Source organism: Sinohyriopsis cumingii, chromosome 3 (genome assembly GCF_028554795.1).
Source record: "Sinohyriopsis cumingii isolate HCF-2022 chromosome 3, ASM2855479v2, whole genome shotgun sequence".
NCBI lineage: Eukaryota > Metazoa > Mollusca > Bivalvia > Unionida > Unionidae > Sinohyriopsis > Sinohyriopsis cumingii.
Window position 1 is genome coordinate 25,175,695 of NC_142963.1, and position 26,561 is coordinate 25,202,255.

The window sequence follows — 26,561 nt, forward strand, 5'->3', positions numbered from 1 at the left end:
GCTAAGACTTGCACTTGCGATTTATCTCGAGGGCTTTTAAACAAGACCACGTAATGCGCATTGAGACTGATGGTGCGATGGGCTTTACTTTGTTGAAACAAATTTTGGGTGATGTAAATGACACTGGCATTACGGTGATGCCCTTTGCGCGTGAACCACAATTTAATTTCTTCTTCGTCTTCTCCTAACATGTCGTCGAAAATGACCAAATGGGTTAGACGGGAGTCAGAGACGATGCCATCGTCTTCTTTAGGAATGCCTTCCACAAACACGATGGAATCGCCTTGACTTTCTCGCAAGAGGTTGTACGCCGATTGCCACTCTTTGTAACACCACACGATCCGTTGAGGGGGTCGATCGATCAAATGATGTTTATGTTCGATCAAACGTTTGACGAATTCGGTTTTGCCAGAACCGCTAGGTCCAGCAATGAGCATGTTAAAGGGATGGCGAAGATACAAAGCCTCCCAACTGGCACGATCTAAGTGTTCGTCGATGACTTTGACAGTAGAGGAAGAGGGAGCAGAGACAGCAGAGGTAGCCATGGTGTGAGAAATGTCACTTGTGACACGAAAAACAAACAAGACAAGAGTTTATATACTTTTTCAGAACACGTTTATTGAATGTTTCAAATATGAACACGAAAGACAAAAATACATACAACCCAAATAGTGATGTACAGGAATATAAAACACAGCAAAGCGATCAAAGTGAAATATAAACAAGTGTCTGTACAACATGTTTTGGGTAACCAAGATGTCCTAGGGACAGTGTGTAATGTTCTTACAGTCTCTACATGAGGTATTGTCACACAAGTGTCCTCCCGGAATGACCTTTCAGGCATGTCCATGACAGTCCTGTCCTGAAGCGAGTGGTTGTTCTCGGTGACGGGTTCTTCTGGCACCGTCACTAACACAGGTTGAAAAGTAACTTTTTTCCTTGAACAACTCTTGTGCATACTGGGCCACTTCTTGGGTCCAAGCCTCAAAACCCCCCTTTTTCCAATCACGAACATCTGTCCAATGAGGGTGTAAGTCACAAGCTACACACACATCGTCATACACGTCTTGGGTCGCTAAAAGTTGACGAATCTTTTTTTCCTGTTGAGGTCGAGAAGTATCCAGATGAAAACGCAAGGCTTTGAACAAAAGGAGTTTTTCGTGACCATTTAAGGCCATGGAGGTGGTAAGTACTGATCGTAAAGAGTCCACAAAGAATCGGCTGGTAAACGAAATCCCAGAAAACAAGTCACTAAGACACACACCACTTGTCGTCCAAAATTGAATGGATACAGTTCTTGTAATAATTGATGGTAATGATCCACGGTTTGAATATGGTCATTGAGTTCCTTCCACGGAATCTGTTGGATGACATGTGACATAAACCGTGGCATGACAGCCTCTTTTTATATTCTCTTTTTTTCGGATGCAATACACGTACTTTCTAGCCAGAGATCTTCGTTCTCCAGTAGGGAATCTAAATCTTGCATACTGTAACCGAAACGTCAGAGTTCGTTTCGGTGTTTCCTCTTCCTCTAAGTAGATTCCACGTAAAATATGTTGGTAATCCTTTAACTTGTCTTCCTCAATGCGTTGCACTAGGTGAATCTCGAAGTAACCATAATCATGAACATGTCGATCATTAGCGACCTCAAAGTTTTGAACAATGTCTGACCATTGAAAGAATTTCTGACGAATTAGTTCTCTTATACCATTCAGGTACCAGTGGTTAAAGATCTGGTGACGTATCGGATGCAATTGTTCTTTACGTTTCACTTGTATTTTGACCAGCTCTCGATAAATGCGTTCTCTCAACTCCACAGGCAAAGCACGAATGTTCTCTTGTAAAGTATCCATGAATAGGTCATACTAAATCCTCTTTGGTCTGACACAAGAAATGTACTCTTTGCACAAACATGGTTTCACTTCAGTGTCGAATTTAAATCGTTGAGTCACTAATCTACACATTACAATTCGTTCAGAAGTTTCCTCTTTCACCAAGTTGACATTGCGTGAAAGATGTTGGTAATTCGTTAACTCTTCCTCTGGAATTCGATGCAGTACGTTTACAATGTAGTAGATAGAATCGTCAATACCAAACCATTCCTTTTTATAACCAGGAGGTCGTTGATCAATGTCTGCCCAATGGAACACTTTCAATTGAATCAGTCCTTGTATAGCCTTCAGGTACCAGTGGTTCAAACACCGGTGACGTAACGGATGCAATTGTTCTTTACGTTTCACTTGTATTTTGACCAGCTCTCGATAAATGCGTTCTCTCAACTCCACAGGCAAAGCACGAATGTTCTCTTGTAAAGTATCCATGAACAGATGATTATGGTAAAAAGTTTCTTCAATGTCTCGGTCCCACTAAGGGTAAGTAATGACAATTCGGTGACCATCGAGCATGTTCAACGTAGGCCGAATCTTGCGGTTCCCAGTGGTGAAGTGACACACCGCAACTGAAGCACTTGACTTTATCTCCTTCGCCCAAGTAGAAAAATCCGGCTCTGGCTAATTCTTCGGGGGTCGGTCCTCCCAGATACTTTGGCCATTTTCCTTTGAACGATTGAAGACGATTTTCAAAGTCGCAGTATTCCGACAAACGCACAGGAAACGAATATTCGTCTTTCACAGGTTCGTTTCGATAAGGGTTGGGTGACATGAACAGGAGTTTGCTCAGGGCTGGATGACATCCGTAGGGGGGTAGACGTGAAGGTGAACATTCCCCTTTAAACCCGGTAAAATGTCTAAGAGGACGAGCGGCATCGCTTTCGCATCCCTCAGGTTTGACACGCACAGCATCACTTTCCATGACAGGGGCAGTGAAAACAAAGTTCCCATGATGCTTTACGGCATCACTCAGGTCACAACGTGCAGCATCGGTCCCATCGCAAGGCTCACAATCGCACTCGTCTGCAAACTCCGTTACGCAATTACAATGGTAACCACATGGACAATCGCAGTTTCCTTCCGGACATTTTCCGTCGCAATGCATGGGTCTTATCCATCCAGTATTAGTCACACTAGAGGAAGATACAACTTTTTTACAATCCCCAAACTGGAACGATGTCTTTTTCAAAGTATTCATCTTGTTCGCTCGGTCTTGGTAGTCACAATGAACTATCGATCTTGCCTAGGGTTCCTTTTTTATATACAGACCAATACCGACGTGACCGTACGGTAAGGTGAAATGATTGGGAAGTCGAACTCGCTTCTGGTACACGATTTGATAGACTTTTTCCAAGGGCCGACTGACGATGTGATGAGTGGGTAAACGTACAATCTTGTTCGGTTGGTGAGTGGTCACTTTAAAGTTTCCATCCTCTCCCGATTGCAAGGCTTCTTTCATTACCCCAAAGTTGACCACTCGACTGGTACGATAATTCAGAGTCAGTCCTTTCACTTTGCACGTCGTGTGCACTTCTCCTTGTTTGTCCCGGTATTGGTAGCCGTAATTTTTGGGACCGCCACTGACAAAACTTAGAATCTTGTCGTCGGGATGCTCGTCTGTCCAGGCTCCTAAACGGTCTCCTTCGATGCTAGGGTGATGTTGAATCGGGTGATGGATGTAGATGCAACTGTCCGTGTCAAAGTACAGGACGCGTTCTTCTAACAGTTCTAAAGCTTCGTACAATTTTAAGCGAGCATGGGCTGTCACGTAAGCCGCAATGATGACATTTCCAAAAGGGTCGTCTTGTACAAAGTCCAGATCTTCTTCGTAATTGACCAAGATCAAATTCTCTCGAACGACGTCCACGTGTTTCATGTATTTGGTTTTGTCGTGAATCATCTGGAAGTAGCGGGAAGGTTCTGTCAAATATTCCGTCTTGGGTAAACACGGTCGTTGTGCCATTTTACCCCACAAGCAATTTAACATCACTTTGGCAAACGATCGCCTGCCTTCGTTTTTCTCGATGTGGTCTAAAGTGATACCTTCTTGTTCGTAATATTTCTCTTTGAATTGTATTTGGTCTTCGGGAGTGTGACACCAGGAAGGATAGCCGCTAGCTTCTTGCTTCAGTTTCAAAAAGGCATCCACGTAGTCTGCGAAAATGCCTTTCTGCGTGGGGTCACCCTTGCGATACTGTTGTGTCTTGGGAAAGTGGCAAATTTCGTACACTTCTAACAGTTGGTATCCCATGTCCAGAGCTTTGAACAATTCCACGCTGACCCAGGTTCCCGTCAAGGCCCGTTCTTCCTGGCTGTGCTGACAAGGCTGGTCTTGGTTGCACGTTTCGGCACAAGTACGGCACAAGGGAAACATCAGTTTGCCTTGACAATGGTGAGGTAAGACGGGATGGTATAGGTTCGTGGGAGGCAAAACTTTGCACTTGATCAAGCCTTCGTATTGTCGAATGTTGACCAGGTCGATGTGTTCCGTCAACAATTGCGGGTGCCCTACAGGAAAGCGACAATATTTGCACACGTAGGGATACAGCGAACACACGTCCAAGTATTTGATTTCTTCTCCTTTCTCTTCGTCGGCTTGGTACAGCAAACAGGTGGCATTGGTCCTTCCTCCGTACAAACTATCCCTCGGGTTCAGCGGGTCCATCAGCTTGTAACTTTCCACGAGACGTTTAAACTCGGGATCGGTTTTCATACGGTGATCGTACTCGTGTTCCCACATTTCCACCACTTGGTATCCTTCCTGTTCTAACTTTAGGCGTCGCTGACAAGTGTCCTGGTACAAGTCTTCCATGGTTCGTTGCAAAAACTGATTTTTAGTACCACGGTCAGGGTAACAGACGGGACATCCGTGAAATAAGCAACCGTTAAACTCGTACACGATCTTGGGGTTTTCTAAGTCCCAGCCATCGACCGAATACGTTCCGATGGTCTTTTCGCCCCCTCCGTTGCGGGCATGCTGAATCCACTTGTCTTCCTTGTCGCACAAGTAATGTAACCAACGTAGGGCTTTGACCGAGTATTGACGTTTGACAAAGTGGGTCGTTTGAGGACTGATGACAGCCACGGTGTTTTCAGGCATGAATCGTTGTCGATACACTAAGGAACACGCTTTGGCAATGGTGCAAGCTTCTTTCAAAGGATCGACCCCTCCGTGTTCCATGAACAGTTCTCGAAATTTTCCACAGCAACGCCGTAAAATGTCCACGTCGGAACGACAATACTTTAGCATTTCTTCCTGAAAGTCGAAAGGGTCCGAGGCGTGAGCCTGGTACCAAGCGTAGAAAGCTTCTCGTTGTTCGGTACGCATGTTGTCGGGGTCGTAATAGTGAGCCTCAGGTAAATGGGGTAGAACGGCATGTTGATTGGCTTCCGTATTGAAAAAGTGTGGAAAGTACCCTTTAGCCATTTCTGTCATTCCAAACGTTTTAGGCATTCGACTCAAAGGCATGGCCAAATAGCTCATCGAATCTTTAAACTGTACTTGTCCCACTTGCATGAAAATGATTTTGGCCCCGTTCAAAGTCACTTTAGGACGCTCGGTGCCTTGTTCCGTATAGTACCTCAAAAGAAACTGTCCATCGTATCCGGAAAAATTGTGAGCCATCACCGTGGCATGACGATGACAATCTCCGTAACGTTCGATGTCCTCTTGGCTCCACGTCTTGTCGACGGGGTCTAAGACCCATTGGGCAAAATCGGCTAACGTATTTGGTCCCCGAAAGATTTTTTCACGCCCTCCAGGAATCTTGCTGCAGTGAGGGCAATGACTGAAGATAGGTTCTTGAATGCACTTCTCGCACGCTCGATGAGCCACGCAGAAATTAGGGATGTGAATGCCAGTCTCTTGCATGCATTCGAAATCGAAAAAGATGAAATTGCCTTTCTTCTTGTGACCGTCCTCTTTCTCTGGTGGGGGTTGGTATTTTTGCACGTAACATTGGTGTTCCAAGTCCACGATGTGGTGACAAATGTGACATTTTTTCTTTCCTGAACATACGTGTGCCTTGGTATTATTGGTACGTATGACTTGTTCACACGTAGAGCACAGTCTCAGCAGTTGACAAGCACATTTCTTCTGTGAACCTTGCGTCTTCAAATGTTGTTGGTAACATTTAGGGCTGACAAACGTGCGCAGACAAGTGGAACAAGGCACTGGTTCTTCGCTCAGACAGGGTGGAGAGGCCAAACATCCTGAGCATTTCCATCCACAATGTTTGTGTTGCTCTCGATTATTATAACCATGGTCACATTTCTCACAATAATAAACATATCTCAGGAATCCAGTGATACTGGTAATGGTATCGAAATGGTCATCGTGATGATAAAGGTGAATGTATTTTCCGTCCTTAAAGTCTTGGCCTCGAAACAACAGAGGTCCGCGCACTTCTTGAGGGTGCACTTTCAAGGTGTATCGTGGAGCTAGGGCATCTTGCAATTTTTGCATCTCTGGAATGCCACAGGGTGTGTCTTTGGGCAATCCGGCTTGTTGTAACAGGAGTTCTGCTTCATTTCGTTGTTTGGCTCGGTCGGAACGTTGAATAGTGTCCCAGGTTCTTTTCCATTCTACCGTGTCGTTCTTGTTGGCATAGGTTCGTCCCACCACGATGGCACGGGCTAAACACATCTGGTCATGAGGGTTGTTAATTCGGACGAGACTCGTTTTGGTGTTGCGAAGGTCGTCCACCAATAACATCTTTTTGCGTCCTGTCCCTTGAGGAGGAGAGACGTGGGTCATGTCCAGTGTGGCTTTACCATCGGTGATGTCAAACTGATCATTAGATTGTTGTACGTGTTGAATCTTGTCCATGACTTTGGAAGCAGTCAATTCTGCAGGGGTGCTAAACTCGATCCAAACAGGGGATTTCAAACCGTCGTGTTGTATGGAAAGTCTCAAGCGATCGTCTTCTTTGGGTTGACATTGCTGCTTGAGTGAAGTGAGCAAAGAATCCCACACCTCGGTGATGAACACTTCTGGTTTCTCTAACGGCACTTCAGCCTTGAAATCTTTAAACTTCACCGTGTATTTGTAAGCCGTGGTTCTAAATTTTCTAGAGGAGCGCTTTTCCGTCTCTCGAATGGAATAGTACTTTTCAGGGTTGACAAAGGGTGGTGAACTTGGTTTAGAGGTTTCAAATTCTGGTTCACTCATGTCCTCTTCAAAATCACTGGCATGAATTTGTGCCAAGATTTCAGCCCTGGTACGAGGCGATAGATCACGTTTCTGCCTCTTACTTTCTTCTTCTTTCTTCTCGAATGAATGGGATCGTTTCATCTTGAAAGCAAAAAGTCAAATGACTCAAGTTCAAACACCATAAACTACTTTATAGTCATAGCAGACCAGCGTATATAAAAGGGTGTGTGTCTTGTCCTTTCACTATTCATTTCACTCTCAAGCCGAGCACAACGATGGAAGAGACTGACCAGATGGAACGTTTCGTCAGAGCTTTGCGAGGGGTCATTAGAAAATTCTCTTCAGACCAGCCTACGGACTACTCTCCTTCCTTTAGAGATAAAAGTCAAGATACTTGCTATATCTGTCAGAAGAAAGGGCATTGGTCTTCAGAGTGTCCAGACCGTCAAAAAAGAAAAAAAACAGGGGATAAAAAAGACAAAAGTCAAGATACCTGTTATTATTGTAAAGAAAAAGGACATTGGTCTCCAGATTGCCCAAAAAAGAAACAAGAGGAGTCAGAAGAAAAGAGGAATTCTTCAGAAGAAGAGAGGGATTGTTCAGAGGAAGAGAGGGATTCTTCTGACGAAGAAAGAAGACAGGTGAAGAAAAAGAAACAGGAGAAAAAAAGAAGAAGGGAAGAAAGTGAGGAGGAAGAAGAGGAAAAGAGTGTGACGGTGAAGAAATTCAAAAAACAGAGAGACTAAACAAGGAGAAAAGAAGAAATCAATGAACTTTTAATTAAAGTGTTGTGTTGTGAATTGTGAATTGGATTGTAAAAAATGGAGAAAAGAATAAATGAATGATATAAGGTAAGTGTCTTTGAGTTGTGATTTTAAAATAAGAAGCTACACTCACGCACTCATAGACAGACACGTACAATAAGGGTAAAATGGGTGGGGTTTATTTTTTTTTTTTTGAGTTATTGGCAAATTGAAATTGTATTTCTTTTCGAGAAATGTGGGTGGCCCTGAAAAGGGCCTTTTTCTTCATGGTGAAAGGGTGAGTTTAAGCAATCAACTTTAACTGCCTTATGCCTTTGCCACGGCCAAGGCCTACTTCTGGACTGCGTAATGTTGATGATGATGATAATGATTGGGTTGAAATCACTAAGGGTGGTACGGTAGGCTTAGTCACAGGGTTGACGTGTTTAGCTCGGGAAGGTCGTATTCTCTTCGGTCGTGATAAAGAAGTCTGATACATTTGTTTCAGACTTCTTAACTCCGCTAAAATGTCCAACAGTACCGTGACCGTTTGATTTTCACCCTCTTGTTTCTTTGCTGCTACTTCTTCTTGCTGTTGTTTTTTTCTTACCTCTTCTTCTTGTTGCTGTTGCTGTAGGAGAAAAGCCTGTTCCGCTTCCTTTTGTCGTTGTATAAATTTCTCCAATTCTTCTTTCTGTCTCTGTCTAAAATTCTCCACTTGCGGTAATGAAGAAGGTAACGAAGGTTCCGGAACAAATTCTTGCGAGGAGAGAAAATCCACAAAATCCCAATTCACCTCTTCTGAAAGTAAGTCCGAGTTCCCTTGGGCAGTCTCCCCTGCTGGTGCACCCCAATGGATCGTTTTCTGAGTTTCCGTCATGTTGAATCACTGTCGCATAGATTGACTGCACACAAGCGCTAGCGAATCTAAATAGACTACGTGACGTCACAGACTGCTCTCTTCGGATTGGATGCGAGCTGACTGAATTCTGTAACGCGTGTTCGGATTGGTAAATGAACTCAATCCGTTTCAATCCTTCCTCCGCCTATAAATAAGCGCCGTTCAATGCATTGATTCACCTGTTCTCGTCGCTTCAAGATGTGGACTACAGTTGAGTCATCCACCCTTGTGTCTTCCATGATGTTTCGGACAGACTTGCTCATGTATGTCCGATCGAAGTGGACCGTTGTCCACAGGACCAACACCAGCCTGTGGATACGTAGGATCTACGTCGAAAGACAAGGATGCCTGAAAAGAGTGCTGATGTACGGACCAACAGTAAGACGCAGCCTAAGGACAAGAAGAAGACCAATGCGGTGCCATTTATGTTAATGAATACATTAACATAAAAACCAAAGGCCCTTTTCAGGGCCAGCCATATTTCTCGAAAAGAGATAGTCTTTTGAATTGCCTACCCCTTTTTTAAAAAAATTTTAAAAAAAAAAATCCCATGTTAAATTCCCCTTGTCCGTAGAGTGACCCACGATTTATTGCCATGTTAAATTCCCCTTGTCCGTAGAGTGACCCACGATTTTCTCCATGTTAATTCCCCTTGTCCGTAGAGTGACCCACGATTTTTCTCCATGTTAAATTTCCATTGTCCGTAGAGTGACCCAGGGGTCCCTGTAATGCTAATTCCCATTGTCCGTAGGGTGCCCCCCTTCACTACTACCCTCATTGGTGTATTTATTAATTGCAAAGACCCTCATTGGTTTATTTATTAATTGCAAAGACATTTATTTGGTTTATTTATTAATTGCAAAGACCCTTATTGGTTTATTTATTTATAAATTGCAAAGACACTTATTTGGTTTATTTATTAATTGCAAAGACCCTCATTGGTTTATTTATTAATTGCAAAGACCCTCATTGGTTTATTTATTTATAAATTGCAAAGACGCTTATTTAGTTTATTTATTAATTGCAAAGACCCTCATTGGTTTATTTATTAATTGCAAAGACCCTTATTGGTTTATTTATTTATAAATTGCAAAGACACTTATTTGGTTTATTTATTAATTGCAAAGACCCTTATTGGTTTATTTATTAATTGCAAAGACCCTCATTGGTTTATGTATTAATTGCAAAGACCCTTATTTAGTTTATTTATTAATTGCAAAGACCCTTATTGGTTTATTTATTTATAAATTGCAAAGACACTTATTTGGTTTATTTATTAATTGCAAAGACACTTATTTGGTTTATTTATTAATTGCAAAGACCCTCATTGGTTTATTTATTAATTGCAAAGACCCTCATTGGTTTATTTATTTATAAATTGCAAAGACACTTATTTAGTTTATTTATTAATTGCAAAGACCCTCATTGGTTTATTTATTAATTGCAAAGACCCTTATTGGTTTATTTATTTATAAATTGCAAAGACACTTTTTTGGTTTATTTATTAATTGCAAAGACCCTTATTGGTTTATTTATTTATAAATTGCAAAGACACTTATTTGGTTTATTTATTAATTGCAAAGACCCTCATTGGTTTATTTATTAATTGCAAAGACCCTCATTGGTTTATTTATTAATTGCAAAGACCCTCATTGGTTTATTTATTAATTGCAAAGGCACTTATTTGGTTTATTTATTAATTGCAAAGACCCTCATTGGTTTATTTATTAATTGCAAAGACCCTCATTGGTTTATTTATAAATTGCAAAGACACTTATTTGGTTTATTTATTAATTGCAAAGACCCTCATTGGTTTATTTATTAATTGCAAAGACCCTCATTGGTTTATTTATTAATTGCAAAGACCCTCATTGGTTTATTTATTAATTGCAAAGGCACTTATTTGGTTTATTTATTAATTGCAAAGACACTTATTTGGTTTATTTATTAATTGCAAAGACCCTCATTGGTTTATTTATTAATTGCAAAGGCACTTATTTGGTTTATTTATTAATTGCAAAGACCCTTATTGGTTTATTTATTAATTGCAAAGACCCTCATTGGTTTATGTATTAATTGCAAAGACCCTTATTTAGTTTATTTATTAATTGCAAAGACCCTTATTGGTTTATTTATTTATAAATTGCAAAGACACTTATTTGGTTTATTTATTAATTGCAAAGACCCTTATTGGTTTATTTATTAATTGCAAAGACCCTCATTGGTTTATGTATTAATTGCAAAGACCCTTATTTAGTTTATTTATTAATTGCAAAGACCCTCATTGGTTTATGTATTAATTGCAAAGACCCTTATTTAGTTTATTTATTAATTGCAAAGACCCTCATTGGTTTATGTATTAATTGCAAAGACCCTTATTTAGTTTATTTATTAATTGCAAAGACACTTATTTGGTTTATTTATTAATTGCAAAGACACTTATTTGGTTTATTTATTAATTGCAAAGACACTTATTTGGTTTATTTATTAATTGCAAAGACACTTATTTGGTTTATTTATTAATTGCAAAGACCCTTATTGGTTTATTTATTAATTGCAAAGACACTTATTTGGTTTATTTATTAATTGCAAAGACACTTATTTGGTTTATTTATTAATTGCAAAGACCCTTATTGGTTTATTTATTAATTGCAAAGACCCTCATTGGTTTATGTATTAATTGCAAAGACCCTTATTTAGTTTATTTATTAATTGCAAAGACCCTCATTGGTTTATTTATTAATTGCAAAGACCCTTATTGGTTTATTTATTTATAAATTGCAAAGACACTTATTTGGTTTATTTGTTAATTGCAAAGACCCTTATTGGTTTATTTATTAATTGCAAAGGCCCTCATTGGTTTATGTATTAATTGCAAAGACCCTTATTTAGTTTATTTATTAATTGCAAAGACACTTATTTGGTTTATTTATTAATTGCAAAGACCCTTATTGGTTTATTTATTTATAAATTGCAAAGACACTTATTTGGTTTATTTATTAATTGCAAAGACCCTTATTTGGTTTATTTATTTATAAATTGCAAAGACACTTATTTAGTTTATTTATTAATTGCAAAGACCCTCATTGGTTTATTTATTAATTGCAAAGACCCTTATTGGTTTATTTATTTATAAATTGCAAAGACACTTATTTGGTTTATTTATTAATTGCAAAGACCCTTATTGGTTTATTTATTAATTGCAAAGACCCTCATTGGTTTATGTATTAATTGCAAAGACCCTTATTTAGTTTATTTATTAATTGCAAAGACACTTATTTGGTTTATTTATTAATTGCAAAGACCCTTATTGGTTTATTTATTTATAAATTGCAAAGACACTTATTTGGTTTATTTATTAATTGCAAAGACCCTTATTGGTTTATTTATTAATTGCAAAGACCCTCATTGGTTTATGTATTAATTGCAAAGACCCTTATTTAGTTTATTTATTAATTGCAAAGACACTTATTTGGTTTATTTATTAATTGCAAAGACCCTTATTGGTTTATTTATTTATAAATTGCAAAGACACTTATTTGGTTTATTTATTAATTGCAAAGACCCTTATTGGTTTATTTATTAATTGCAAAGACCCTCATTGGTTTATGTATTAATTGCAAAGACCCTTATTTAGTTTATTTATTAATTGCAAAGACACTTATTTGGTTTATTTATTAATTGCAAAGACCCTTATTGGTTTATTTATTTATAAATTGCAAAGACACTTATTTGGTTTATTTATTAATTGCAAAGACCCTCATTGGTTTATTTATTAATTGCAAAGACCCTCATTGGTTTATGTATTAATTGCAAAGACCCTTATTTAGTTTATTTATTAATTGCAAAGACACTTATTTGGTTTATTTATTAATTGCAAAGACCCTTATTGGTTTATTTATTTATAAATTGCAAAGACACTTATTTGGTTTATTTATTAATTGCAAAGACCCTTATTGGTTTATTTATTTATAAATTGCAAAGACACTTATTTGGTTTATTTATTAATTGCAAAGACCCTCATTGGTTTATTTATTAATTGCAAAGACCCTCATTGGTTTATTTATTAATTGCAAAGACCCTCATTGGTTTATTTATTAATTGCAAAGACCCTCATTGGTTTATTTATTAATTGCAAAGACCCTCATTGGTTTATTTATTAATTGCAAAGACCCTCATTGGTTTATTTATTAATTGCAAAGACACTTATTGGTTTATGTATTAATTGCAAAGACCCTTATTTAGTTTATTTATTAATTGCAAAGACACTTATTTGGTTTATTTATTAATTGCAAAGACCCTCATTGGTTTATTTATTAATTGCAAAGACCCTCATTGGTTTATTTATTAGTTGCAAAGACCCTCATTGGTTTATTTATTAATTGCAAAGACCCTTATTGGTTTATTTATTTATAAATTGCAAAGACACTTATTTGGTTTATTTATTAATTGCAAAGACCCTCATTGGTTTATTTATTAATTGCAAAGACCCTCATTGGTTTATTTATTAATTGCAAAGACACTTATTGGTTTATTTATTAATTGCAAAGACCCTCATTGGTTTATTTATTAGTTGCAAAGACCCTCATTGGTTTATTTATTAATTGCAAAGACCCTCATTGGTTTATTTATTAATTGCAAAGACCCTCATTGGTTTATTTATTAATTGCAAAGACCCTCATTGGTTTATTTATTAATTGCAAAGACCCTCATTGGTTTATTTATTAATTGCAAAGACCCTCATTGGTTTATTTATTAATTGCAAAGACCCTCATTGGTTTATTTATTAATTGCAAAGACACTTATTGGTTTATGTATTAATTGCAAAGACCCTTATTTAGTTTATTTATTAATTGCAAAGACACTTATTTGGTTTATTTATTAATTGCAAAGACCCTCATTGGTTTATTTATTAATTGCAAAGACCCTCATTGGTTTATTTATTAGTTGCAACGACCCTCATTGGTTTATTTATTAATTGCAAAGACCCTTATTGGTTTATTTATTTATAAATTGCAAAGACACTTATTTGGTTTATTTATTAATTGCAAAGACCCTCATTGGTTTATTTATTAATTGCAAAGACCCTCATTGGTTTATTTATTAATTGCAAAGACACTTATTTGGTTTATTTATTAATTGCAAAGACCCTCATTGGTTTATTTATTAATTGCAAAGACCCTCATCGGTTTATTTATTAATTGCAAAGACACTTATTGGTTTATTTATTAATTGCAAAGACCCTCATTGGTTTATTTATTAATTGCAAAGACCCTCATTGGTTTATTTATTAATTGCAAAGACCCTCATTGGTTTATTTATTAATTGCAAAGACCCTCATTGGTTTATTTATTAGTTGCAAAGACACTTATTGGTTTATTAATGGTCCTCCTGTAATCCAGGTACAAATATGAATGTATATGGATGTACTTTGAGGCTTTGATGTAGTCATAAAAGTAATTCAGAGTAGACAGGTCATAAATAATAATAACATTTGATCATTGTGATTTATGAATGTATTATCAGGGAGCTGGAACAGCTGGGGATTTGTTGAAATTGCATTGTTAAACTTTGACCTCATTTTGTTATTCCATGGCAGTCATAATGGATGTCAGAACAGTGCCTGAGTTGTTCCAGTTTATTGCATAGATTGTCTAACTCGATATAGGTACAACAATATACATGTAAAACAGCAGTCACAACCCCTTTAGGAACCAACCATTTAATATAAAGAAGGGGATTGGGATTTTTTTTTTAAAATTAAAATTTCCAGCCCACACAATTTTTTTGCTCCAATTTAGGTATTATTATATCTATTATATTAGTTGCAGAACATAAATTGTCTTGAGTTGAAAGAAAAAAACATCCCAGCTGTGCAGTTTAATTGGTATTTAACATGATTGTTACGCAGTCCTGTGAACTTTTAGTGGGTAACATAACTGGGTCCCAAGTAAAACTTTTGGGTCATTCACCTTGAGTTTATGGGTGTGTGTTTGTGTGTGTGATTTGGATTTTTAACATAGCTTTAACAATTTTTCAGTCATATTGCTATGATGTCTGCAGTGTGGCAATTTATAGTGATGTCTAGCACTTGGGCATCATGCCGCAGACATGTAGCATGATGTCCCACCCAGTCACATTATCCTGACACCAGGTAGACCAGTCCTAACACTAACCTCTTAATGCTGAGCACCAAGCAAGGCAGCTGTTAGTACCATTTTTATAAGTCTTTGTTATGACTTGGCTGTCCATCAGACCCATAACCTCCTGCATCAGAGGCAGTCGCTCAAACCACTTGGCTACCAGAGGGGTCCTTGGAATATTTAGTTTGTTTTTATTAAAAAGATAACTAAAGCCCAAATGAGAAGGATGGACATATAATTAATACACAAGTAGGAAGTAGTAAATCCCACATATTGCTTGCTTTGCAAAGTAGGAATAAAAGTAAAAACATAGAATCTAACTGCATGAAAATGTGATTTGGATTTGGATTTTTAATGTAGCTTTAACAGTTTTTCAGTCATATTGCTACGATGTCTGCAGTGTGACAGTTTATAGTGATGTCTAGCACTGGGGCATCATGTCGCAGACATATAGCATGATGTCCCACCCAGTCACATTATCCTGACACCAGGCTGACCAGTCCTAACACTAACCTCTTAATGCTGAGCGCCAAGCAAGGCAGCTGTTTGTACCATTTTTGTAAGTCTTTGGTATGAATCAGCCGGAGATCGAACCCACGACCATGAAAATATGAAGCACCTGTCCTGTAATTCTGGTAGTGATGGTAGGTCATTTGATTTTCTTTTGAGCTGGGCTATTTGTTATACATGGTAGAGAAATAATTGGCCACTGTGACCAACTTTCTTGGTTTAGTCAAAAATGTCAATAGTGACCACTCATGGGAGAAGGCAGAACTGGTCTTTGTACACAGGTGACCTCTCTATAACGGTTCACCTTTCAGAATTGGTTTTTGAACAAATAACATGCACTGAATGTCATTTTTATTACTATTATTGCTGTTTTAGTGCATTGTTGAATAAAAGCTTAAAATAAGTGTATATTTTGTTCTCTTCCAAGTTTGTTGATAAAGATTACTGTATTCTGCTCACTTTTGTACATTATAAATTAAATAGAATCATCACTGACTTGTGCACCATGACAGAACACTGATTTCACTTCCTGTTGACAGCTTACATACAGAGTGACACTAAAATAGAGGACTGACTCTGTGGTCAGCCAGCTTGTATAAATTAGACTTAAAAACAGCTATTAACACCTAAAATGAATATCTGAGTTAGCCAGTTGCTCAAATCGCCTAGATCAAAATACATCAAAAACAATATCTGTATTAGCCAGTTGCTCAAGTCACCAAGATCAAAACACATCAAAAACAATATCTGGATTAGCCAGTTGCTCAAGTCACCAAGATCAAAACACATTAAAAACAGTATCTGGATTAGCCAGTTGCTCAAGTCAATAAGATCAAAACACATCAAAAACAATATCTGGATTAGCCAGTTGCTCAACTCGCCAAGATCAAAACACCTCAAAAACAATATCTGGATTAGCCAGTTGCTCAAATCGCCAAGATCAAAACACATCAAAAACAGTATCTGGATTACCCAGTTGCTCAAGTCACCAAGATCAAAACACATCAAAAACAATATCTGGATTAGCCAATTGCTCAAGTCACCAAGATCAAAACACATCAAAAACAATATCCGGATTAGCCAGTTGCTCAACTCCCCAAGATCAAACGACTGCTTATTCAGGCTGCAGGCTTGTGATGAATAGGAAAGCAAAAGAAACCATATATGGATATTCTTTGTGTTGCATAAACTGAAACCTTGCCTGCCTTTACAGAAGTTTTATATACTGAATGTCCCCCAACACTAATGAAAAGGGATGTAACTCTTATCTCTTCTCAAGGAAGAACTTTCTTCATCAGAGATAGCTTTAATTAAAGCAGACATGTACATCAATGAACATATTTGCATAAAAGAACTGTGTGCAAGGTGTAAATATTACTTAGAGCTTAATCTGCCAGGAGTGGTAAAAAAAGAAATGTTGCTACAGAAGGTTATAAAATATAAAGGCAGTGGGAGTAACATGCCTGTCACAGATTTACACCAAGATCGCTGACTGGGTTGATCTGGATTTGAACTGGTACCATTCTGGTTTGGCACACTAGCAGCTAAGCCACCATGACGTTAACTACCAAAAGCATTGGATACCATTTTCATGATATTTGCTTCAAAGTGCTCAGATTCATTAAAATGAAGAAAAACCCCAATATATTGCGGTATTTTGTACTGTTTTGTAAAGCACCAGTCCCAAGCAGACACTTTTCTACTTCAGAGTTGTCTTCTCTGCAATGAAAGATATCAGTCATTATCAGAATGTCTCTAAGTCAGTCCATCCAATGTCTCCCTTTGGTTAAATATTTTTAAAGGGCATTATCTTTAGTATTCACTAGGGAGTCATCATCAGACTTTGCCCACAAGTGCATCAAGGAATGTATTTTGTACTGGTTTTAACTGCACTTCTAATACTTTATTAGTTATATCATCCTAAGGAAATGGGAACTAAGTGCCCTTCCCAATGACAAATCAATTTAGCAAACACTGGCTGGCCTGGGTGGGTATTTGACCTGTGACCCTTGGATTACAAGGTGAAGCTCTTCCAACTGAGCTAATGTGGCTCCCGCAATGAGAAAAGAATATTCCTAGAAGTTGACGACCAATTGAAGGTCAAGATTACACAGAACCCATATTTAAAATTTGGGTGGTATTTGACATATGACCCTTGTATTACAAGTTTTGAAGCTCTTCCAACTGAGCTAATGTGGCTCCCTTAAGGAGAAAAGAATATTCCTAGAAGTTGATGACCAAGGAGGTTAAAGGTCAAGATTACACAGAACCATTATTTAAATTTTAGGTGGGTAGTCGATGGGTAAAGTTATTGGATCTGGCAGTGCTATCTTTCATTGCCACCACTGAATGGACATCATGTAAGTAAAGATGCTTACCATAGGATATAAATATTGCTACTGTTTTGGAGATTAAAGCTTGAGGTTATTGTGGTGATTTTAAAAAAATACTTTTTTGGGAAAAACATGTATCATATGTCTGTGGCTTGGCATTAGACTTCTAACTAGATTCACCAGTGTACAGAGCCCACACTTGGGGGTGAAAGATTGAGGTATCAAAAATATAAGGTCATGGTGAATTATTGTTTATTGGGGGAGGGGTAAATTATTAGCAGTAGTCTGCTTCCATATATGTATTGTTATCAGAATGGAGAGTTCAAAAGAGCAGAAGTCAAGATTACTAGAATTGTTTAGTTAAAGGTTGCATGTGGCAGGTGAGATGATAAATTTACGAATTTTGGATTTGATGGCTCTCCACGGTTGAATTTACCAAAGGCCTTGCCATTCAGCTTAGCCTGTATTCAGCATTGCGGTTGAGAGACTTCAAAGGATCAGTGACCAAAAGGCAGGAAAGCTCTATTGCTTCATAAACCCCAGTCTTAGGTCCCCTATGTTCCTTGTCAAGCTTTTGAGCAGTTTTTATCCTGACTAAATCAATAGTTGAAACTAATATTCAAATTTAAAAGCCATTCTTATGAAATTGCCATTATTGGCTGGTAATGGAATTGCATGTTGAAGTTAACTGCTTGCATGAAATGTAAGAAATCTTAGTTCACCTGCCATTGATTCATTCACCTGTATTATTGATGCAGTTTAATTACATGTAATTAATCCCACAAGAGCACATAATGTACTGGTCCTGATTTTACGAATCATTGGATTTATATAGTTGCTTGATATTGATGAATAAATTACCGTATGAATGCCCATAGTGCACAGAGCTTTTTGGAATCTCTGTTAAGACAAAACATTAATCATTTGTAATGGCACTCACATGGTGTAATAGTATAAAATTCTAGATAAATGCTTATTCCCATTTTTCTATGAAATCTGTCTATTTTTTCTGGGGACATATGTAACATGTAGTCTGTCAACCTTGTATTCTGTTTGGGATCCTTTGCATTAAAACTGTTACCATAATGTACATACTGTAATTGACATAGGTGGGTCCTTTTTTGCATTAAGGATCTTAATGAGTATAAAACATGAATGAAAATTGATTTTGTTACAGGACACTGGTCAGAATGAATTCATGGTCAAGTTCATTAGTCCGGTGTCTATACATAATGCAGTGTTTTCTCTGGGGCTTTGTTTATATATCCTTAATGGTAATGAATCCTCCTTTATAAACAGCTGAGTGGGTGAAAATTACACAGTTGATAGGTTGTGAGCTTAATGGAACCATATTAATATTTAAGAAAGTTCAGTTGGATGAGTTAAGCACTGGACTAGATTAGATCAAGTACATTAGCAAAGAGACCCTTTCATTGATTGTCTGGTTATCAGAAGCATTTTGCAGACTGTGCTGACTATAATTTTGGACAGTTTTGGTATTCATTGGTAATGTCTGCAGCTCTTATGTGCACTGTGCAATACTCATAACATAGTTGCTGCAGATGAGCTGCCAATGAAGATGAACTTCTAAGATTTATCTTTATTCATTATAAGTTATTTATCATTCACATATATAAGGAGTGTATTTGACCTCTCTGGTGCCCAAGTTGTTAGAGAGTCTGCCTCAGATGCAAGAGGTCGTGGGTTCAAACCGAAGACTTATAAAAATGGTACTAGTAGCTGCCTTGCTTGGCATGCGGCACTAAGAGGTTGGTGTTACGATGGGTTGACCTGGTGTCAGGATAATGTGACTGGGTGGGACATCATGCTACATGTCTGTGGCATGATGCCCCAGTGTGCTAGACATCACTATAAACTGCCACACTGCAGACATCATAGCGATGTGACTAAAAGTTTTACAGCTGTGTTAAAAATTTAAATCAGACATACACACACACACACACACACACACACAGAAGTTTATACATGGATACTATTCTCACAGAAATAATGTATCCCCCATCCCCTTTCAAAATTTTAAATCCACTGTTAAAATAAATTCTTGAGTGGAAATCACAGAAAAGGAGATTTTAATTACTCTTCATTTATTCACAAAAAAGCATTTAGGCCATTAAAAAGGCAATTATTAGTAGCTAAATATTCAGATTCATTGTGTATCAGGCAGTTTGCCACCAAATTTCAGCCATTTGTTTGCTCATGTGAATGCTTTCTATTCATTGTGACCAAAAAACTTGTTTTTTCCTCTCAAACTAAAGATATGCATATAGTTGCCTCAAAACACAATTTCTTGTGATACCTCATAATAGATTTGGTCCCCATAAGGAGTTTTTCTTGTGCCCTGTCCAGTTTACTTTGGCTCAGTTAGGACGTTTACTTTGGCTCAGTTAGGACTGGCTTTTTACCAGATTCCCAATCTACACTGTATTCAAGCTGTTGTTCCTTGTGATGTTGTGCAAGATTGGAGCTGTGGTGCTAACCTGAAGCCAGAGGATGTAGTTCTTCAGAAGCCTTGATCTCAGGAAGAAGGGTCTTTTGACATAAACAACTCAGAGCTGTGACAGTGTTCTGACCCTGAGTGAGGTGTTACACTTACAGGGTCATTATGTATTGGACTTGTACAAAATCATGTCTCAATTTGTATACCTCTGGATTAAAGAGGTATTCATCTCCCTGTTACTTTGTGTGGAAGTTTTGGACCCTTCTACACTAAGAAATGGCAGCTGTAGAAGAGATCACAGTCACAAGTCCACCATAATCTGGCAAGAGGGAATATCTTGGCACACGGTCACTATTCAGATGGTTCATTGGGATTTTGGAATGTTCTCTGCACCAGGAGGTTGCAGAGCCACTTTTTCAACTGTGCAGAAATCTCTAATGGACTTGCAACAGAATGGGACAGCAAGCCACCCAATTTCATCTCAGTTCAGAGAGCCCAAGTATTGAACATCTTCACTCTGAGATAGTCTATTAGTCAATTCACATATGTCTTCCCACCTTTTAGACTGATTCTGCAAGTGCTTATTCTGGTATCCCCCACCCAGTGGCCTCTATGGTCATGGTTCAGAAATCTCATCCTGTTAGTTTGTGAGCCCAGGAGGTTATTGCAGGGAGTCACAGCACAGGGGATCTCAGCTTCAGAGCAGCCCACAGATTCTCCACCTACAAGCTTGACTCATTGCTGGCAGATTTCCCACTAGTACAGTCTAGCAAGGTTACTAAGTGTATCATTCTGGATCAGAGGTGGTTTACTTTCACTGTTTTAATGCAAAGTTGAGAAGCTGCTTTGATTGGGGCCGTAGGAAATCATTATTTTAGCTGTTGGTCTTAAGTGCGGTGGCAGATTTCATTTTTAAAAATCATTTTTGTTGTTGTTAGTATCGAGAATTTTCACTTCCCACTGTTAAGCCCAATTCAACACACTGAGAGTATCCAGAGGTCATGCCATCAGCTTGCATCTGCATCTTTTGATCTCATCAGGTATTTGAGTTTCAGTGGCAGTCTATCATGTGTTCCTTGGGCCTTGTCAAGCCCCATAGGAACTGTTGAGTGAGGCTTGTTTTGAATCTCTCCCTTGAGTAAGGTCTTCTGCTTCCTTTAGCCTCCTGGAGAAGGAGTGAGCTTGATATTGTTTCAGTAGCAGAGAGCGGTTTATGGTTCAGTAGTGATTGGGACTTGGTTTTGCTTCCTTGCCAAATAGGGATTCTGGCCATAAATCAGCTCCCATCAGTAGCTCAGCTTTCAACCAAGATCTCCAGTTTCAGTCATATCTGTGCTGGAGATGATCAGTATAGACTCCTTGCCCAGTTAGGGTTTTAATTAAGATATTCTCATGAGAATTCAGCCCAAGAACCTAGAGCTGTCCTACTTCTTTGGCACATCTGAATCTTCATCCAGGGATGATGTGATGAGAGTCACCTTCAGGAGGTCTCATACTACTTTTTCATTTTCATTTAGCTTTGATCTTTGGTGTACCAGTAAGAAGGAACATTTTTAGTTGGGCTAGATTGTAAATGGCACAACTCACAGCTCAACATTCTACCAGCTAATGATAGTGAACACTCGTACCATAAGGGTAGTGCATAAATTATATTACCATCAATGGAGAAGTGGTAGGTAATACATTACTGTAACTAAAAAGTTGCTCTTAAATGATTGGCATAAAACTTTATAAATATTGTGATCATCACCTGAAGATATGCATATTATCAAATCAAAGTGTTTACATGGTTATTGCCATTGTGACTTGCTTGCAGAGTATGGCAGAGTCTTCTGAATGTGTGTATGTGTGTGATTTGGATTTTTAATGTAGCTTTAACAATTTTTCAGTCATATTGCTACAATGTCTGCAGTGTGGCAGTTCATAGTGATGTCTTGCACTGGGGCATAATGCCGCAGACATGTAGCATGATGTCCCACCCAGTCACATTATCCCTGACACCAGGTAGACAAGTCCTACCACTAACCTCTTAGTGCTGAGCATCAGGCGAGGCAGCTGTTAGTACCATTTTTGTAAGTCTTTGGTATGACTCTGCTGGAAATGGAACCCATGACTTCCCGCATCCTAGGTGGACGCTCTAACCACTAGGCCACCGGAGTGGTTGAATCGTCTGAATGCAAATAGTTGTATATTTAGTAGATTGCCATGAAGTTTGCAAAATGTTATAATTATTATATGTAGATGTGCACATCATAAATCACAATTTTTATTGAAGTTATTGCCTTTTTTTATTTAGAGCTGGATGTAGTATATCATAGGCTCTTGTGAATACAACTGATATCACAGTTTAAAATGGACCATCATGAAACTTTGTATTTGTTATGGTCATCTTTTGAGGAAGAACATATCAGAGTCATCACCCTTTATGTTCTGCAACTCAATGACATGTTAGAATCTTGTGAAAGCAACTTGACTTTCAGTTGTTTTAGTTCTGCTGATGATAGGCCAGAAGAGCTTACTGTCCACTATCTTCTTTGCATTGTCTGTTCCATCCATCCATTAACACAGGTTTGTTATCCAAATAAACAACTTCCAAGAAACTTTACACACATTTTTATCCGATGATTTTGTTGGTCCTAGATGAAAATGTTGCCACTTGGACATCAAAATAGGGTACCACTTTGGCCGTCTTGAAAATCTTGCTATTGATACTTCTCCTGTACAGAAAATCATTCTGAAATTAAGTTTTAACAGAAAGGCTTCTTATGATCTCTAGATGGTCATAAAGAAAATGGAGTTGTTTGGACAGTAGATATAGTTGCCACGGAAGATCTTGTTTTAGCTATTCCTTCTGAATAGAAAGTCATATTGACATGAAGTTTTCACCACATGACTTCTTATGTTGTCTGGTTGGGCCTAAACCACAATAGTCCCATCAGACATCCAGTATGGCAGCCACTGTAGCCATCTTAGTGATCTTGTTATCAATATGACTTCTGAATTAATAGTCATATGATCATGGGATTTTTCTGGATTGTCTTGTTGGTTCTAAATGAAAATGGAACTAATCTGACATCCTGTATTGACACCATGGCAACCATCATAAGAATCTTATCACTACTCCTCATGAATGAAAATTCATATCAGCATGGGGTATTCAGCAGAACACATCCTGTTATGTCTAGTTGGTTTCAGTTAAAAGTTATGCCAGTCAGCCCTCCAGAAGGGCCACCATAAAAATGTTGTGACAACTACCCATAAATGAATGTCAGAATCTTCATATGTTGTCAGATCAAGAAGTTTTCACTAGAAGACTCTTAAGACCTACTCCTGGTCCTAAAATAAATGTGGTGCAGATGTGACAACCAACACAACTGCCACAGCAGCCATCTTGATAAACTCTATACTTAAGATTACCAAGAGATCTTATAAAATGTAAAAGAAACTGAACTTATCATGGATTCCTGGCTTTTTGTCCAGTGGATCAACAGTCCTTTTGAAGATTGCTTTGAAATTTGTTATGAACATATTGAAAAAATACAAACCTTTTTGCTCCAGTGATATTTTTTAGCAGAGTTTTTGCTCATTTTTACTTGAAGCTTAATGAAACATATGGCAGAATTTTGTGACTGCAGCTGCTTTTGCAGTTTTTGTTGATTGCTGTGAAACATAATATGTATTATGCTCGTCATCATCATATATGCATGTTGACCAATCATTTTACTTATAATATTTTCAGAAGAGTCATGAGGTTCATTTTACTTTAGACTCATAGCCATCATGGGGTAGGAGTGGTAGCCAGGGGTACATGAGCAAATTGCTTATCATTCCTCTGTTATGCTTGTTTCATTTGGAACCACAAAGAAATGTTTCGCTGACCATCCCTGTTTCTTATTGCTGACCCTAGCACTTTTTCCCCATGATTAAAAACAAAAAAAGTCATGTTAAATATAATATTTTGAAAAAATCCACCTGCCTACCCCAATTTTACAACCATTGCAAATAGGAAACAAACATATTTTGGGGGTATGGGGAAGTGACTATAATTTATCAACTATTGAAATATTTTAAAATCAGTTTTAATTTCAGATCTTCTCAACAAACCCTCAGGAGTTATTTCCCTTAACTAATATTCATTGATTTTTTTTTGTTGCAGGAGAAGTTAGAGGTTCTACAAGGCACGAGCCACCACCAAATTTCAGACCTAGAGGCAGAGTTGGCACAGCTACGTGCATTTAAAGATGAACTCCAGAAATATGTCAGGGAGCTTGAACAGACCAATGATGATTTAGAAAGAGCCAAAAGGTTTCTTTTACATTTCAATTTCAAGCCACTATTCTCAGTTTTGCATTCTTCATAATATTAAAGCACACCAATTTTATTATGATTGTTACACCACTGTTGTTTACTTGTTATGGTGTATTTGTTTTGCCAGTGCTTAAGGAATGAATTATTCTTTGATAACAACCAATGCATTTCAGATCAACTTGTCTTTATTACATTCTTTTTTCAGTGCATATTTTATAACAGGCAATAATAATGAAATCAACATATTATGTTAGTACCAGTAACTTTACAAGCATCTCAGATTTCATTAATTGCACAAAATAATGCAAATCATCAATAAAGCACAATTGTTGCAGACAAGTCAGCCTTATCTATGTTACTGTTTGCTCCATATTATTGCATTGTGTCATGATACTTATTTCCAGTGTTTAATTAAATTGAATAAAATGTATTGTAAATTGGTTACATGATTTTACATGGGTTCTAAGTATAAATATGACATTAAGTACTCAGATAAGTCGTGCAGTATTTTTCATAAATATCAATATATGTAAGGCCGCTTCGGTGGCCAAGTGGTTAGAGCATCCACCTTGAATTCAGAAGGTTGGGGTTCAAAAGACTTATAAAAATGGTACTAACAGCTGCCTCACTAGCCGCTCAGCATTAAGAGGCTAGTGTTAGGACTGGTAGGCCTGGTGTAAGAATGATGTGACTGGGTGGGACATCATCCTACATGTCTGCGGCATGATGCCTCAGTGCTAGACATCATTATAAACTGCCACACCGCAGACATAGTGATATGACTGAAATTTGTTAAAGCTACGTTAAAAATCCAAATCACACACACTGGTACTCAAAATATGTAAAATATGCACATTATTTACAGCTGATTGAATGTAATTTTTCTGTTTCAGGGCAACAGTAGTTTCTTTAGAAGATTTTGAAAGTAGATTAAATCAGGTATTGTATATATTGATGATGTCCATGTGTTTTTCATTATGACCACACTGGTACATGCACTGTTTTCACTAGGATGCACAAACTCTTTCTTTATGACCTCATTGGTACAGTGTTTTCTCCAGGAGGCATATGTTTTTCATAATGACCTCATTGGTACATATTGTTTTTCCCAGGATGCACAAGTTTTTTCTTTATGACCTCATTTGTACATACATAGTGTTTTCACCAGGATGAACACTCTCTTTCATTATGTCCTCATTGGTAGTGTTTTCTTCAGGATGCACAGTTTTTTCATAATGACCTCATTTGTACATACACAGTGTTTTCCTCAGGATGCACATGTTTTTATAATGGCCCCATTGGTACATACACAGTGTTTTTCCCAGGATGCACATGTTTTTATAATGACCTCATTTGTACATACACAGTGTTTTCCTCAGGATGCACATGTTTTTATAATGGCCCCATTGGTACATACACAGTGTTTTTCCCAGGATGCACATGTTTTTATAATGACCTCATTTGTACATACACACTGTTTTCCTCAGGATGCACATGTTTTTAATGACCTCATTTGTACATACACAGTGTTTTCCTCAGGATGCACATGTTTTTATAATGGCCTCATTGGTACATACACAGTGTTTTTCCCAGGATGCACATGTTTTTATAATGGCCCCATTGGTACATACACAGTGTTTTTCCCAGGATGCACATGTTTTTATAATGGCCCCATTGGTACATACACAGTGTTTTTCCCAGGATGCACATGTTTTTATAATGGCCCCATTGGTACATACACAGTGTTTTTCCCAGGATGCACATGTTTTTATAATGGTCCCATTGGTACATATGCAGTGTTTTTCCCAGGATGCACAGTTTTTTCATAATGACCTCATTTGTACATACACAGTGTTTTCCTCAGGATGCACATGTTTTTATAATGGCCCCATTGGTACATACACAGTGTTTTTCCCAGGATGCACATGTTTTTATAATGGCCCCATTGGTACATACACAGTGTTTTCCTCAGGATGCACATGTTTTTATAATGGCCCCATTTGTACATACACAGTGTTTTTCCCAGGATGCACATGTTTTTATAATGGCCCCATTGGTACATATACAGTGTTTTTCCCAGGATGCACATGTTTTTATAATGGCCCCATTGGTACATATACA

The 26,561-nt window shown here is 37.8% G+C and overlaps 1 protein-coding gene across 4 annotated transcripts in view; it reads left to right on the forward strand.

Moving 5' to 3' along the window:
- Positions 1 to 26,561, forward strand: part of LOC149802562 (nuclear distribution protein nudE homolog 1-like) — a 131,251-nt gene that overhangs the window by 52,180 nt on the left and 52,510 nt on the right. For all 4 annotated transcript variants that reach the window (XR_016420060.1, XM_089951824.1, XM_089951823.1 and 1 more), the window contains exons 3-4: positions 24,289 to 24,437; positions 25,334 to 25,379. Coding sequence is in view for 3 of the 4 variants with exons in the window: in XM_089951824.1 (XP_089807950.1) it covers positions 24,289 to 24,437; positions 25,334 to 25,379 (195 nt within the window). In the remaining variant the exon portion in view is untranslated. The remainder of the gene's footprint in view (positions 1 to 24,288; positions 24,438 to 25,333; positions 25,380 to 26,561) is intronic.